At 38.4% G+C, this 16,635-nt stretch overlaps 1 protein-coding gene across 7 annotated transcripts in view; it reads right to left on the bottom strand.

The window, feature by feature from the left end:
* Positions 1 to 760: 760 nt before the first annotated feature.
* Positions 761 to 16,635, bottom strand: part of DENND4A (DENN domain containing 4A) — a 49,197-nt gene continuing 33,322 nt past the window's right edge. For 6 of the 7 annotated variants that reach the window (XM_042039009.1, XM_042039005.1, XM_042039004.1 and 3 more), the window contains 14 exons: positions 14,955 to 15,080; positions 13,346 to 13,486; positions 11,408 to 12,501; positions 10,413 to 10,623; positions 9,557 to 9,651; positions 8,589 to 8,764; positions 8,311 to 8,457; positions 7,659 to 7,869; positions 7,161 to 7,415; positions 6,534 to 6,651; positions 6,353 to 6,379; positions 5,705 to 5,867; positions 4,713 to 4,777; positions 761 to 4,488 (listed from right to left, as the gene is read on the bottom strand). In XM_042039009.1, coding sequence (XP_041894943.1) covers positions 4,352 to 4,488; positions 4,713 to 4,777; positions 5,705 to 5,867; positions 6,353 to 6,379; positions 6,534 to 6,651; positions 7,161 to 7,415; positions 7,659 to 7,869; positions 8,311 to 8,457; positions 8,589 to 8,764; positions 9,557 to 9,651; positions 10,413 to 10,623; positions 11,408 to 12,501; positions 13,346 to 13,486; positions 14,955 to 15,080 — 2,966 coding nt within the window. In that variant the 3' untranslated portion in view covers positions 761 to 4,351. The remainder of the gene's footprint in view (positions 4,489 to 4,712; positions 4,778 to 5,704; positions 5,868 to 6,352; positions 6,380 to 6,533; positions 6,652 to 7,160; positions 7,416 to 7,658; positions 7,870 to 8,310; positions 8,458 to 8,588; positions 8,765 to 9,556; positions 9,652 to 10,412; positions 10,624 to 11,407; positions 12,502 to 13,345; positions 13,487 to 14,954; positions 15,081 to 16,635) is intronic. The other variant, XM_042039010.1, reaches the window with a different exon arrangement.

Genomic DNA, 16,635 nt, shown 5'->3' on the forward strand with positions numbered 1-16,635 from the left:
TCAGAACAGATACTGAAACGACCAGTATCAAGTAACACACGTTTAGGTGCTTGTGGAAAGGCTGATACAATTTAGATGCATCAAATTTTCACTAGGGCCAATCCCCTGAAGTTACAAGAGCTGATTTTTAGCACAGAATATTTACTCATTATAGGAAATTTTCAGGAACACACTCTAAATTACCCAGTGAACTGCTCAAACTCCCTGAAATGAGTGACTTTTACTTCAGTGGAAGAGAATCAGACTGATGTGGCTGGGCCTTTATGGAACTGCTCTGTTTAAAATCCCTGTGTGGACACACAGGCTGCAGCTCAGCAATGAACTCCCTCAAACTGCACTGAGCTCCTTTCAAATCTGTACCTGATCTTGCAGTGCAGTGCCTAAAATTCATGCGAAGTGCCACCAGTACAAGTGTGATGTCATCTGGGTTTACCTCTTCCTGCAATGAGACTAAAAGGCTCAGGGGTTAGAATAGCACATCACCTCTAATCAAAACTAAAGCCAGGAATCAAATACTACAAGGAGTTGAACTGCTGGGAGTTTGTTTTCATCCTGACGCTAATCTCTGACAGTTACAGATTATTTAACCAGCACTAGTTCCTCTTGTTAGCACTGACTTCTACATAGACAAGATGAAAAAAATGCCACTGACAACAAACCCGAGAGGTTTATTGTTAACACCTCATGGGAGCACACAACATGGTTAAGAGTTGCAGACATTTCTGTCACTCTAATCCATCTAGTAATGAAAATAACCAGAAAGATTTTAAGCTTTTTATTGACTCACTGTAAAACTTCTTTTTTTGGATGAGACAGAAAAAAACCTTAACATTGGGAACATCGACTTTGCATATTTTAAAGGAACTACAAACCAAAGCAAACATCCAACATATTGGTTTTTGGTAAATAAAATTTAAACATTACATATTTACAAATCTACAACCATTCATTTAAAAAGTGCTGCTTGCAGACTAACAAAGTACCATTTTTAAATCCCAGTGAGATAATATCCAGAAATACCCCTCTCTATTATTATTATTTGCACCTCCCATTTGTTACACAAAGATTTTACATGCAGGAATTTTCTCTTTCTTGGGATACAAATCATTTAATTTGCCAGTGGAAGTCAAATTCATCAGGCTGTAACTGTACCAACAGCAAACCTTCTCAAATGGGACACAGCAGTGTCAGAGAAACAGCACAGTTTCTATTCACATTTCAGTATTTCATCTCCAATAATTATTCCAGTGGAACCATAAGTAAAGCAAAATATATATTGCACTGCAAATCTAAAACCTTTATTTAAGGTTTTGGACATAAGCACTATTTAGTACACAAAAGGAGGAAATTCAGTTCATACAAAATTTTAAATTGAAAATATGTCTCAAATATTTTATTTATTCATCTTTGTGATATTGGAAAATATAGTCCAATTGCTTTTCTAATAAAGGACAGGGAGATTTGAAAACTGTTTCAACACTGAATTGTATGACGCTTAAAAATTATGACCTCAGGATACGTTTGGAACATTATGACTTCAATGAGGAAAATTTCTCACTTATAGTATGTTGTTATTCCAACTCTATTTTTATATATTTCTACAGTGCACTGACTTGCAACAGACTTTATAAAACAATTCATTAAGTATAATGATTTCACTTGATGAGCTATTACATGATATAGTAATTTAAAAGCACACCCAAATTAACATCAGCAACGCTTCAGGAGTGCCACGCTGGGGATGCAAGAACAGAGGGATTGTGTGAAGGCTGCACAGACAATCCTGTTCCCAGTGCAGTATCCACTACCTGATAGTACTGGGGGGATATTGGAAAGAAGTAAAACTTATTGGGTTTATAAGTCTGGAGGCAGTTGGAAGTCCTTAAAAGGAGGCTGGGACTAGATGGAGGAAGGGCCACGTGTGACAGTGCTGCCCCCACATCAGCACTAACATGCGCCGTGTCCTGGACTGGGGACTGGGCTCGGCGCTTCGGCCACCCCGGAATCAGAGTGCGAAGCTGGGTCATAGCTCAGCCCCTCTAATGCCCCACAGCAGCTCTGGAAAAAGCACTTGCTCTCTCTCTCCTTTCATGGCTTGAAGGTCCTATAGGACAGTGGCTGCCCCAGTAGCAAATGGGAAACAGAACTGCAGGGAGTTGGGAACATGACCCTCCCCATGGCACACCCAGCTGTGAGCTTAAATACAGCAACTACTGGAGGCAAGATTTCCATGGTAATGCAGCATTCCTACTGTACAGAGCAGAGCAGCAATGCACACTAAGGGGTACTTACAGGGAATGTGTTCAAAAATAGCCTGTTTACTTCACAATAGTTCGGAGGAATGAAGAGGGTATGTCTACCATGTACCTGGGTGAGAAAAGGAGCTCCATTTCATGCACAAGGGATACTGTACAAGTGTGGCAGTACAAAAGAGCATCACAAATCATTAAAATAAATTAAATGTGAAAGATGTTGTAAGTGTAGCATTGCTAGCTCCACCTCAGGTGGGGGGATACTTTCAAAAAGGTCAGCTACATAATTAGCAGCACGTTAGAGAAGAGGCATTACCCGATGGAAGCTATATCCAAGACTACATCCTGCAATTATTGTTAGCACATACCTGCAGCTCTACGCATTTTAAATTCTTCCTTCTTAGGGCAGCATCTGCTTACAACTTTACAGAGGTCTGGGAGGAGGTTACAGAGCTTCATAGCAGCATTACTTTTCATTTAAGCCTCTAAGGCTCATTCTATTTCACTTAATAAAGTAAATGTGAGCTTTAAAGTTTATCACCTTTCTGCCTAACTAAATATTGCTGATTTATTATACTTGCAAACTAAAGATGTTTTAAAAACACCTACTGGTAGGCAGACTGCAATACAAAATATAATGTAACAGTTGAATATTTGGAAGTATTATAACAGCAACAACTAAAAGAAATTAGAATTGGAAAATCATTAAGATTACTTAAAGCTATCTGTTAAAGCATGATTTAATTTGTTTAGGGTGTTTTATACAGTTCGATGTCTGTTTTCCCACCTCCATGCAAGACTTCTGATATTTTCCCTGTAGCCTACCTTCTGGTGAGGAGTTGCTATGTGACTGAGAGCACAGAACATTTTTCATATGTCTAGAACAAGAAAACATGAGGCAAAAGCCATGACTCCACCACAAGGACATATAGCAGTTTTCTTCAGAGAAAAAAAAAGTTGTTTTGCAAACAACTGTGAAATACAGACTGAACATTCCAAGTATATTTAGCTAAGCACAATATTCCCCAATAAGTTACATTCCCTATAATTCCCTGTAGCAAGTTTGCTGGATGTACTTGAGTTAGAAGCTTTGGATTGGCATTATGTGGTATTGTACTGAGAGTGTTTCAAACAAAACCACAGAGACTCTGAGCACTGTGTGTTTATGGAGAACTCAATGCAGACTGGCATTTGCTCCATGTCCCATCTGGAATGAGGCCACACTAACAAATGCCAACAGCTGAGATGGGCTGATTCCATAACATAATCCATAGGACTCTTCAATATGCTTTCCCTTTCCTAGGGAGTGGGGAGGGAAGGGAACACGAGAGGAAGAGGAGATTTCTACAGAAGTGTTTCACAGAGACATCAGTGTGTTCATTAGAGTTTTGCAAAATTTACCATACCTTCCTTCTGATTGCTGTGGTAACACATTTTCCAAGTGCGCATGAGAGAAATCCTGGATCTCGAGTACTGTCTAGGTGAAGGTTTACGTTTTCTATTCTGCTTTAAAAACAAATCACTCTCCAAAAAGTAACTGGACAAGTTACTATAAATAGCAGTATACTGCAAAAAAAAAATAAGCACTGTATTGCTTCTGCAGCAAGTTCATTTAAAATTCACTCCAGTAATTTAAAAAAATTAAAAAAATATCAACTTACTATAAACAATTTAAAATATGTATAATACAATTTTGTATGCTCTTCATAACATCATGAATATTCTATGTAAACAATAGATTCTGAAGAATTTCCTTCGCTCACATTAGTTTCAGTGCATTGTTTCTGTCCACCTGTTACTTAATTTTTTTTTAAGGGAGCTGTAATATGTTGTCCCAAGTCAGAGAACTGATTTTGTTTAGAACCTGCCTCTCCACACACCGATTTGCAGAAAGGACAAGGGACAGGGAAATAATATTTGGCCCATTTTGCCCTCTGTCCATCTCCACAACCGTAGCCAGGCCGAATTTCCCGAGGCCTCCTGCCACAGTCCATCGTACGCACGTTCCTGAGCACTGAAGACTGAGATGTTCCTTGTGACTGAAGTGGTTATTTTACACAGGGATACGCCATAGATATCACCTCTGTAACCAGGTATATTTAAAGATATGGTTCTCCAAAAATCTTTCTGCATTCCATCACTCCAGTGCTTGGTGGTCTATCGCAGTTATGAGTGTTCTTCACTTGATTAGCGGTGAGACGATCATAGGCCATTTTGTACTCTCTGTCAAAAGCATCTGCAGGAAGGGAAAAAACAACTTTAGATATCGAGCTCAAAAACACCACCCAAATGCCAGGACAGCTGCATTTATCAGCAGAAAATATCTGTAAAGTCCTTTTTATTTGGCACTTACCAGAGTGGCACATATCTAATCTACAGAATTTTTTTTTCTGGAAGCTGAACAACTAAGTTTGCATGAATTCATCGTCTGTGCTCATTTAAATAGTTGGCAGAACTCACCTATATCAATGTTATCTCTTCCTAGGGCAACAAGAGAAAGAAACAGTATTTCTCTGTAAAGGCTCCTGAAATGGTAAGAAGCTCAATCAGTTTACATACTGCACTGATACACCACAAAACAACCTCTATTAAAAAAAGGATTGAAGCATTTAAAGATAACTTATTGTTAAAAAGATGCATTTTGAATATAATTCCTGATTGTACCTCCAAAATATTGTCATTTCTGAGCTCTGGAGAATGCCCTGGATTCCCCATATATGGACATCACCCATGGTAGGTCCCCTGGAAGTTGCACCAAGTGCACGCAGAGAGAAACATGCACTTAAGCACTCAACCGAATTCCACCAGATTTAACCAGGCAAGGAATTTGCTATTCTGCATTTTCACATTAGCTTGAAAAAGCAGGCAGACAAGCAAATAAACACCTCGTCCATGCTCCAGCTGTTGACAAGACTGTTGTATATCCTAGTATTAATCAGTAAATCCAGGCAAGAAATGAAAATTCATAGGAATTAATGTTCACTAATTCCACTGCTAATGGAAAAAAATCTCCTTCCTAAATATGAGACAACCTTTCTTTGGTCCTTTTCTGTCCTCTACTGAAGACTTAAAAATAAACCCCAAATATACCCATACACCCTAGAAACAAGTGTAGGGTTTTATTTTAAAACACCTAGTAATATATAAACAACATTAAACAACAAAATATACACACATATACCCCACTCCCTGCTTCCCATGGTTCAGAGGTAAGAAAAAGAGGTGGCTGTAAAGGAGAGGGGAAAGGGAAAAAGTAAAAAGAAAAAAAATGGACAAACTAAGTTTGTGAAAGTTACCAGAAAAAAAAAACAACTTACCAGAGTGATAAATTTGAGAACACTGGTGGAAAACAGTGCTTTTTTCTTTACAAAACACACTAGGAAAATATAATTCACATAAATAACCTGATTATTGCCCAACACTGCTCCAGTTAGGCACATTGGTGGTCTTACCTCTGTCTTTTAATATGTGGCCACTTGTTGAGCCTCTCCAATATCTGACTCATTGGTCCATACACATCATTCATCTTAATGCTTTTCACCATACTCCTCAAGAGCTCCTGGTTAAAGGAGTCATCATCTTTTTGCAATAACTGGACCATTGGGTACTTCTGGGCTGAAAAACATTAGAAAGGCTGTAAGAATAAATAGATTCTCTGTGTAGCAAGTACAGAGTTATTAAAAAAAGGTGGAAGGCTACAGAAACCAAAAATATTGACATGTATGTAGTGAACAAAACATCAAGTAAAAAAATTTTCAATGTAGAACACAAAAAGCACATAAGAAAACTCAACAGATGCAATGGGCCATGAGCTATTTTCAGGTGTGTGATCCAACACCAGCAACAAAACTCTGAGTAAGCAAATTCTAAAAATAAGAACATGAGCCAAGTGGATGAATGGCATCAATGAAATGTATTGCCCTTTCATTCCTCCCTTCCCAAAGGAGAAGCCGCCACTGGCAATGCCAGTCAGTGATTTGATACAGAAATGCTGGAAAACTAAAAATTGTTCAAGCAGTTTACTGCTAGGCACAGAACCAACCTCCCCCCCAAAACAAGTCACCCAAACTGAGAATAGCAACACCAAACTTAACACTCACTCTCAAACAAAAGAGTGCGATTTTGACCTGCAAGACAAAAAGCAGTATGATCAAAAATCAGTATTGTAGCTTGTGTGAACTATCCACAAAGACATCTTTTCTCAACATACATGCTTCAGTTGCTCAAAATGAAAATTGTTCTTAAAAAATGCCACCAAAATCCACAAGAAACAAAACTTACTCTGAGCATTCCACAAAATATACAGAGGCTGCCTCGGATCCTGATGCAATTTCATATTGTCCCATAGCATCTGAATAAGAACATATTTACTGTCCTCTGACATACAGTTCCGTGGAATCTGAACAGCAGAAAGCACACAAAGATATTTTATTATGAAGTCATGACAAAGGAGTTCTGTATTTAACATATATCTTCACATCTCTAGGCCTCATGGTAAAAAGCTTTGCTATTCAAACCACAGAAAGCTAAATCTGAACGGGATTGCCAGTGACACGGCAAATGAGTGTTTTGCCTATTTTCTACAGTCCTAAAATCTAAACTTCCTCCTTCTACTGCTTAGCTACTCAAATAGCAACAAAACTAACTGGACTTATCCTCCTTGAAACTGAGGATCACAAATTACAGTGTGACAAGTAAGAGCTAAACACCGGCCCCCCACAAGCACTGCTGAGCACACATTCCAGAGTTTTGAATATTTTCCTTCAGCTGACACATTCTTTATCGATTCAGGACTGGGCTCAGCATAGTGCAAGACACATTTCTAAGAGTTACTGAACCATCTAATGATTTCCTATATGGGAAAACAACCGTTTCTCCTATGTGAGTGTTTCCTATCTGATTCCATACCTTGGAGTTCTTATTGCAGTGCTCAGAAGAAAGTATTAATCCTGGTAAGTTGCTGGGCAAGTCCAAGCGCCTGAAATACCACACCAAATTCCAGAACACAATGGGATGATGATCTACAAAGTCTGCCACCGTTATTGCATGATCCCCTTCATTTTCAAGTAAGCTTTCAAGCTCTTTCCATACCACAAGAGGACTGAGGTAAGGAACTGTAATAGGATCAGGACTAGGCAAGCGCCATTCCAGGCCCAAGGAATCCTGCAGTAAGAAAGAAAAAATGCCATTAGTTGTAACTAATATAACGAATGTAACTGTCTTTACAAAGTCTTAAAAATGCTTTTCTTCTCTACAACACACCAACATCTAAAAGCTGCAACTAGCATTAGTTTAAGTAATACAACCTAGCATTTACTGTAATTTAGGAAGGTTAATGCTGTTACACATTTCTCTAATCTATGGCACACATGAAAAAATGACTTTTAAGGTAGAAAAACTACACACTGTTGGTCCTTGCAAAGTAGCAGGCAGGCTACCAGTAGGAATGATATGGCTGATCTTCTGGTTTTCCTTCTCATCTTCTTCCAAAGGACCAAAAGTACTGATGCTCCTTGCTACAGGGTGACTTGTACATTCTGACCCAGAAGTATTTTGTCTTCGTCCTGAGGGGATCTGGATACTTCTGGCATAAACATTGTCATGCTGCTTAGATTTGCTAGAGGAGAGGAAAAAAAGAATCTCAGCTTTTTGTTTTACTCTGAGTGCTCCAACATGTACACAGACAGACAGAAATAACCTGGAAATAATGGACCTGACAGTTTGAATTCTGCCTTGTCAGCCACCACACTCATTCATGTTACAGTGCAAGTTTTATTCCCCCTTGCACTGATGACGAACACAAACGTCCTCAAAAGAGTTCATAAAACTTGCAGAATTACAAATGCCAACATGAATTTGTATATTAGGGATGAAATGGTGCATATCAGGCAGAGAAAGCATGATGTGGCCAGCTGAGAGATGAGGGAGAGGCAGCAGAGAGATCCTCTCTCAAATCAATTTATCCTCTTCAAAAAATTTAAATTTATTTCAGTTGATTAAAATACAGGCATATCCATGGAGAAGCTGAGGAATTTCTAGGCAGGAAATGCACATCTACCTATTTGAATTGATATCCTCTTGGACAGACATCAGGGATGTAGTAAGGCCAACAGTGCCTGTGGTGTTACAGGACTTCCCGCTCTGATTGGAAAAAAGGGATGGGAGCTGCATATTTTCTGTAGAAGGGCTGGACTTCAGAAAATACCTGCAGGGAAAGCAGAAGCTTAACATTATCCGAAAAAAAAAACCAACCCAAAAAAACCCCAAATCCCAAACAAAAAGCACTTCCCAATGACGAGCATTCAAAATTGAGGAAAATTCCAGTATTGTTATTACCGCCCAGGCCGCCGCAGATCTCGGATTTCTATGCTTAAAAAAGGCAGAAATAAATTGCCACAGAAGGGACACGTGGTATTGAGATTTGAATCGTCTGCTGTCCAGCCTGCCATGATTTCTTCATCATGAACCAAACAGTCGCAAGTCCGACACCGAGAACAGCTCGAGATGAGGACCTGCACAGAGCAGGAACAGAATCCACTAGAACATGTTCTCAAAGCTACTTTTCTTTCACAGAGCACTTAAAACTGCAGCCAAAATCTTTGCCCTTTGATGAATATTCCTCCCCCCTTGCATACAAGTTCATCCTGTTATTGCTTATCAGATTAAAACCAGCCAGTTATTAAATAACATTACTACTAACAATAACACGTTATTTGTAATCTGCAAGCATAAAAGTACAAGACTATTTATGCAGCTACATAAACTATGATTAGAACTTAAACACACTTCTGTGGTGACTGTCAGTATTGTAGAAATGGGAAAAAAAGATGCAAATGAACAGTCATTAACCTAAATCCAGGGTGGGGGGTAAGGGGAGGGAGAAAAGCAAAGAAAATAATGAAGAGCCACCCAAACCAGCCTAACAGTGAAAAGAAAAATGATCTTACTAGAAGTTGCACCAAGAAATAGGTAGTTCTCTTTTCTGTGTTTCTAAACATACAGTGCTGCTTAAGACTTGGTATTTTCACTTTGAACAAATTTATCTCCACAAGGGATTTAGATGCCTGAATTCAATTGCATCCAATAGTAAACTCTTGAGAACTGAAGCTTTAAGGACCAAAAGATGTGACTGAAATAAAGACCTTTCTAGAGCAGGATTTGAAATTAAATCCACTTTGTGACAGAAATCTCTATCTTTCAGTGTATTAGTTTTAAGCTTTCAGCTTTACCAGAGATACAGATATTATTCATATTTAAAGACGTGCTCCTAGTCCATTGATTAAAATCAGTAAATCATCCTGTACCTCCATGGCATAGTTCTGGAACACGCTGGTACTGCTTGTGCTGCAGGAAGATACCAACTCTGATTTGTCAGGTAAAGGGAACTTGGAAAGTGAACCTGTTAACAGAAGAAACCCAAAGTACTAGTTATTCCAAAAATGCATTTTTAGCACTCTGTCTTTCTGCTCAAACAATACTGCAGTTATAAAATGTGTGATGGAAGGTGCAACAAATGAGATACACTGGTTCAGAACTGTGGAGTGTGAGGCTGCCATCTGCCCAGCACCAACCAAGGCAAAAATAAAAGCTACCAACAAACAATTTCCATATGTTCAGTTTTCTTTGTTAACAACAGTTGGTAGCTTGAAAACAAATTTTAAGCAATTCATAGCCACATTTTCTGTGTGGACAAAAACTAGGGAAGGACAAGAGGTGCTGTTTGTACCCCACAATGACATCAGAAACTGATACAACAGTCATGACCAATTATCCAGCACACATTAGGAAAAAAACCCTACGAAGTCTGTCTGATAATCAGCTTCAACAGTGGCTTATAGAAAATTGTAACAGATTTTAAAAAAGTACTTTTACTACTTTTAGAAAATAGAACTGGACCAATGAAGTTACCATTACAATGTTTCTATAGATGTTTTCTGGAGCTGTACAACTTACACAAATAAGGTGTTTACATGAATACTCAAGGACTCAAAGGGTTTCCTATTTGAGTAAGAGTTTTCAGGTAGTAAAAGAACTTTACTTCTTCCACAAAAAGGACTAATGACTAGGATGATCCTAAGCTGATAATTATGAAAGAACAACTTTTCAAACTAGAATGTTTTTGTTCAGAGTGATGAATACCATGCAAAAGCTGTCTCTTACCACACTGGTCAAATTGTTTAGCTGAGCTATCATGGGAAGCTGAGCTTTCCAGGCTTGTCTTGCTGATGCTAATTCCCTTAATTTCTGATGTGGTGTTCTCCTGAGGAGAAGCACTTTCAAAATCATTGCAGACATCTTCATCAGTGAGAGAAGTAGATTCTGAGTCCAGAGCTCCAAGAGATGAAACACTTGCTCTGTCTGAATTTTGATCCTGAGAGAAGAAAAGAAGTTCCAGTAAAAAAATGAAAGGAAAGCAAAAATATTTCTGACAAAAAGGGGAAGCCTTCTTTGTCTCAGTAAATTCAAGGCATGACCCTCCCTCCTTGGAAGATCACAGACCTGTGTTCAGAACTGATGCAAGACAAGGGAAGTCCCACTCTGGGTTAAACAGCTACACCAGGATTCCTTTTTAAAGATTCTCCTAATAAAAATAATTAAGTGAAATCATAACCATTTTAATCCTATAACTTTTTCACCCCATTGCTACAAGAATTATCAGCAGCTGTAGGAATACATTAGGATAGACAAAGCAAGTGTCTCTCTTCATTACCAAGGAGTGGGAACAAAAGTAGTTTTGATTTGAATTGGTAGCAGCAAAGAACGTTCTAACAAATGACCTCAGATCAAAACTAGCTTTAAATTACTTTGGCAAACAATACAACCAGATTTCCCCTTACTCATAAAAGCAATAAAGACTTAAACCCAGTATTTGCTTATTTAAATGTTTCTTCTTTAGGTTGAAAAGGGAAGCCAGAGCAGTCTTTGTTCTGTCAGGACACTTCTGTTCTCCCATTAAATATATTCAGAACCTAAGCTAGACAAATTTTATTCAGGACATTAAAATTAGGATTCTGGTATATCAAACATGATTAAAACAACTTAATGTACATAGTCTACAATGACATAGGTCATGCAAGGGATTCATCACATGAGGGTCAGTAATTAAACCTTTATGAAGTTCTTCCTTAATTGATAGGATCTTAATAAACATTTACCTTTGCAGATGCAGCATACATTGCAAATTTGGAGTACCACTTGCTTGCTTTCTCTGCAACCCCTTTTCCAGCAGAGAACATGCTGCTTTTCAGAACATCAAACTTGGGAGTTAACAGTGTGTCCAAGTTGAACGATGGTGATGACACGAGTGTCAATGCACTGGTTGTGTCCTGGGGCTGCTCCTTGGCTGGGCTGTTTGGGGAATAAGCTGGGGAAGACCAAAGCCTGTCCCTTGGCCTTTCTTCATTTTTTGCATGGTAGCTCTTGGATTTGGTAAGACTGGGTGGCCTTGGGGAGTTTGGGGGAAGGCTGGACCTCCTACAAGGCTGGATAATGGTTGGGCTCCTTTTATTAGCATTTCTGTCATCAAAGGGTTTTTGCAACTCAATGCTCGGGGCACGACTGGACAAAGGGCTGCTCATGTTGTTCATGTACATGACTATCTCTTCAGCTAAGTCTCTTCTTGCAGATGGAGTAGAAACACTTCTATCATCCTCCTCCTCCTCATCCTCTTTCTGCTGTTCTGTCTCAGCAACCAGCAGAGACAATGGATCAAATCCAGTTTCAACATCTGTCTTTTCAACTGGCTTTACTGGAAAGCTGCTCTTTCTTTGCAACCTTCTTGATTTTTCACTGGAAGTTTTCACTGCTGTAGGTGTTTCAGGTTCTGCATCCAGGTCTTCCAGATCAAAGATAACAGGAGACTCTGTTTTATCTGTAAAACTGCAATCAAAAGCTGCATCTTCATCACTGGATTCTTTCTCCAGGCTTTCTCTCTTAGACCCTAAAGAGGAAGTTCTGATATTAAGAGTTTTTGGCCGTATGCTTTTCTGTAATGCACTAGATAGAATTTTGGCATCAGCTCCCAGTTTTTCAACAATTTCTCCAGGGTTTGCTTCCTGGTTGATTCTGTTTATCATGAGTCCCACTAAGCCATCTCCACTCAGATTCCGGTTCCTGCTTTCCCACGGAATCTCCCTTAAGTCAGCTTCCACTGCACTTTTATGTCTCCTTCTTAAGGATTTATTTTTTATAACTTCTGTTTCATTGGCATCCTCAAAAGATGATGTAAACAGTAATCCTACAGAACTCTCTGAAAAACAGATGGAACAAGGTGCTTTATTTGTTGCTATACAAGTAAACTAAACAAAAGTACAAAAGAATGCAAATTTGTCTCATCTTTCAAGCATTTTACAACACAGATGGAATTCACTGTGTTCTGCTAGAGGCTGAAATGTTGAGCTGACCATGGTCATAACTTTTAGGAAGGGACAGACAATAAAACACTTAAAAGGGAGTAAAATCATACACCTCCAGAGCACTTTGAGAGACACCATCAAGAAAAGTCTCAGCTGTATTTACTTTCCTCTTTTTACAAGGTTTGAAAGCAAAGCATAGCACAAGTATCCAGGAAATGGAAAAACCCCACCACTTTCTAACTTAATGAATTAAAACCAGAGCTAATAAGGGGGATTATTGTCAGAGAAATCTCCATTGTATGCAGACTTTAAAGTACACGACAATACTTCAAGCATAGCTGACAGTATTATAATAACCAGATCTGAAATTACTAAAGACGCATGAAAATGTCTGAAAGTGTCTTTTAAATCCCACTGCATAGAAACCCCTTGTCCATCCTGAAGGAATTAATTAGTTGCTGGAGATTACAAGAAAAAACCCAAGATTTTGGTGTTTTGTAAGCAGATGTTAACTACAGCAAAAAAATAGAACAAACAAGAAAAAATCTGGAAATGCAGAATATTCCCATGCATCTTCCTGACACAGCATATACTGACTCCAACCTAAATGCCCTCCCCCACATTTCAGCAGCCACTGCTATTACAGAAATAAAATACTGTAAGTTTAGTGGACAACAGAACTTAGGAACACTACTTAGAGTGCATTAGTAACTATATATATATTTTCCCTCCACTCACCCCTGCTCCCTTCTGCCACAGTACTGTCAACAGTGCCATTGAGCCGCACGATGCTGGAAGTGGCTTTGTCATTCCTGGAGTTCTGGTAATTCAGTTTAGGCAGGCAGTCCCCACTCCCTTTTGTGCTCTCCACTTCGGACACTGCAGACAGAAGAAGAGAGTTTTGTAGAATCTGAGGAACTCCCCTTAAATCTCAAGTCCCCATTACCTACTGGACACCTCACACAGGATTAAGTGACATCATGTAGTACCCACCCCAGGCTACACCGGCTGACATCTGCCTGGGCAGAGGTTTTCACTATGGATATTTAACTCCCAGCATTACTTTTGGAACTGGAAGTTCCATAAGCTTCTCTACACAGAGCCCAAAAATCATTCCAAAATATGTAGTGGTTGTGAAGATTAAGACCATCCTTGTTCACTTGCATAGAAGAGGTGTAAGAGCATTTTCTCCTGCCTTTGCAAGAGCTCAGCTTCACATCAATCTCACTTCCCCCAGGACTACACAGGAGAAATGAAGTAAATGTGAATATTCACATTCAACTCTTTCAGATATGAAATAAAAATTCCATTGCAGGTGAGTACCCAAAATAGAGAATTACTTCTCTAAGGGATTTCAGGCAACTTTAATATTATCAAGTTGTTTTCAAAACTGCAAAATGTTTTAGCACATCATATTATTATAGAGAGCCACAAATGTCAGAATTAATAAATTAGGCAGAATTCACGTTTTCTGCATCCTTAAAAGTTTTATTAAACCTAAATAACTTGTCTGTAATCTTACATATATGTTCTTACGATCACAGATAAGACAACTTTTCAAGCAAATTGAAGAAAAAAATATTAGTGCTAGAAGGAAGATCGTGGCGAAAACACTGAAGCAACTTACCTAACTGCATATTTTCTCAGACTTTTATGTTACTTGACAAAGGGATAGTTAACTCATATAGTAGGAGAAAGCCCACTGAAAAATTTAAACAATTATATTACTAGGGGAAGATTTACTAAGAAGGGTATTTTCCATGAATATACATGGGAATCTGTAGTACTTCAGCAATTTTGCTACACAATCTGATCTTCTATGTTCTTGCATGAAGTCGATGCTGCTTGACTGCACTTGAGGGAATCAAGAGCAGCAGATGCAAAACCTGAAGAAAAAAAAAGCCTTCCCATTTTGATGCATCTCCCAAACTTTGAGAATTCCAAGGAGCTGGGTAATTTAGACCTCTCAGACTTGCATAATTTCAGCTGTTCTCCTCTTACAGGATTTATAAAGAAACCAGACTGGTAGAAAAGGCTTTTCTGTAGATTATGCCTATGAGGCAATTTCATTTTTTCAAAAGACAAAAACATTAGGCTATAATTATCATTAAGTCTTTATGCTACCATTATCACTTATTTGAAACAGGAGAGAAAAAAAGACTGTAATTTTCAAAGTGAAACCATCAGACATCCAGAAAATTTCATTTAGAAAAAGAACTTTAGGCAGTGGCATAAACTGGCATTATCTCACACACTCACTGTGAGGAATCAGCTGTCCCACTTAGCTTTTGCTGAAATCCTTATTTATCCCAAATGAACCAGATATCTGTATTCACAAGATACATACGAGAACTGGAGTCACTCTCTCTCTTGTCCTCCTTTTGTTCTTGGATGTCTTGAAGACAAGTTTTGCCTTGCTTGGCTTCTTCTTTGAGTGATGTGTTATTGCCAGTGTCTGAAAGTCCCCCTATCACTGCAGGGCAACATCAGAATAAAGACAATTATGGTGTTTAATAGTGTGACATTGTTCAGGGGAATAAATTGAATATCAACAGTAATTCAAAGGCCTCTTATCAAGAACATTCCAATTAACAGTGAACATTTTACCACCAAAAAAAAAAAAAGAGAAAAAGGATTGGCTTCTTATAGCATAAACACTGAAGTCATGTTTTAGAGGATGAAATTAAACGGGTAATGAGCAACATTTCTTTTAAAATATTGAACTAAAGCACTGTTTGATTCTGCTGCCTGGTTTATTTGATCAAAATGTCACATCTTTTCAAGAGCTCTAAGAGGCATGTAAACATGGTTTCATTTTAGTGTCATATGTTTCTCAGAGGTAATGCATGTGATTCTCGTGGCTTCACTCTAGAAAGTAAAAAAATTGAAACAAGGCAGTAGCAAGCATGAGTTTGTCTGCAAAATTAGATTAAAATAGAAATAACCAACATCATCCCAAAAACCCCTGCAAACATTCAAGCCACTTATCTGGTCATTCTCAAGCCAAAACACTAACCAGGTGTAATTAATATAGTCTCTCTCCAGACTCAACAGAGTCCAACATAATTCAAAGTTTTCCCTCTTTTCCCTACAGATGCTGCACTGAACAGCTACAGACAGGGTAAAAACCTTGCTGCTATGGTAAAGGTAAGAAAATAATCTGGAATTTATGGGAGAGTTTTTTTGATTTCCTGAGGAGTCAGCACACATTCTAGCTATGAGATTTCATGCAAACTAATCTTGAAAAAATCAGATGATGTCAAAAGCAAATACTATTAATTATATAAGTGACAGTTATTTCATTAAGAACTAATTACATTTCCTTAGTTTACATGGTCTGAGTTGCAAACAGCATTTTGCTCTTGTACAGTGCTTTGCATAGCTGGTTTTCAATAAAGTGGTTTATCAGGAAGTTCAGCTTCATGAAGAACAGGCAGAAATAAAGCAAAAGTGTTCAAGGTCATCCATAAGGTTAATGATAGAGCCAGAAGTAGGACTGGAGTCTCTGGGGTCTAGGAGAAGTCATCTAGCCATAAGGCCATCATATCTGTTCTGTTTGTCAGGGCAAAGATTTATTTGTACACATTTAGAATCACAAAACAGCCCTGGTGGGAAGGGCTTTGAAAGTTGAATCAGATGACCTACATACATTTATAAAAGTATGTTGTAAAGGTCTTCCAAGGTCCACATGAACTAAACTAACTACATTGCTGCTACTTTACGATGTACTATCATGCTTTACTACCAGGAAGTTCTAAGTACCATGAACATCAGTACTTTAAAAAAATATCAGTTACAGGCATGGCCATATGACCATTTGATGTTCACATTATGTAAGTCTTTACTGAAAAGAAAAAGAAAGAAACCACATAATTTACAGCCTCACATGTTTTACTTATATTCTAGATAAAAATAAACACGATCACTGCAGGTGGGTATGCAGAACGTGCAATCAGTACTGCAAACTCAAGGACTAGTTCTAGTTGCCTCTTAGCTAGCATCAAAAAAAAAGGGGCAAATAAAATAAA

This window comes from Corvus kubaryi, unplaced genomic scaffold, assembly GCF_017639235.1.
Source record: "Corvus kubaryi isolate FWS band 111438036 unplaced genomic scaffold, C.kubaryi_AGA036_p1.0 37394, whole genome shotgun sequence".
Classification (NCBI taxonomy): Eukaryota; Metazoa; Chordata; class Aves; order Passeriformes; family Corvidae; genus Corvus; species Corvus kubaryi.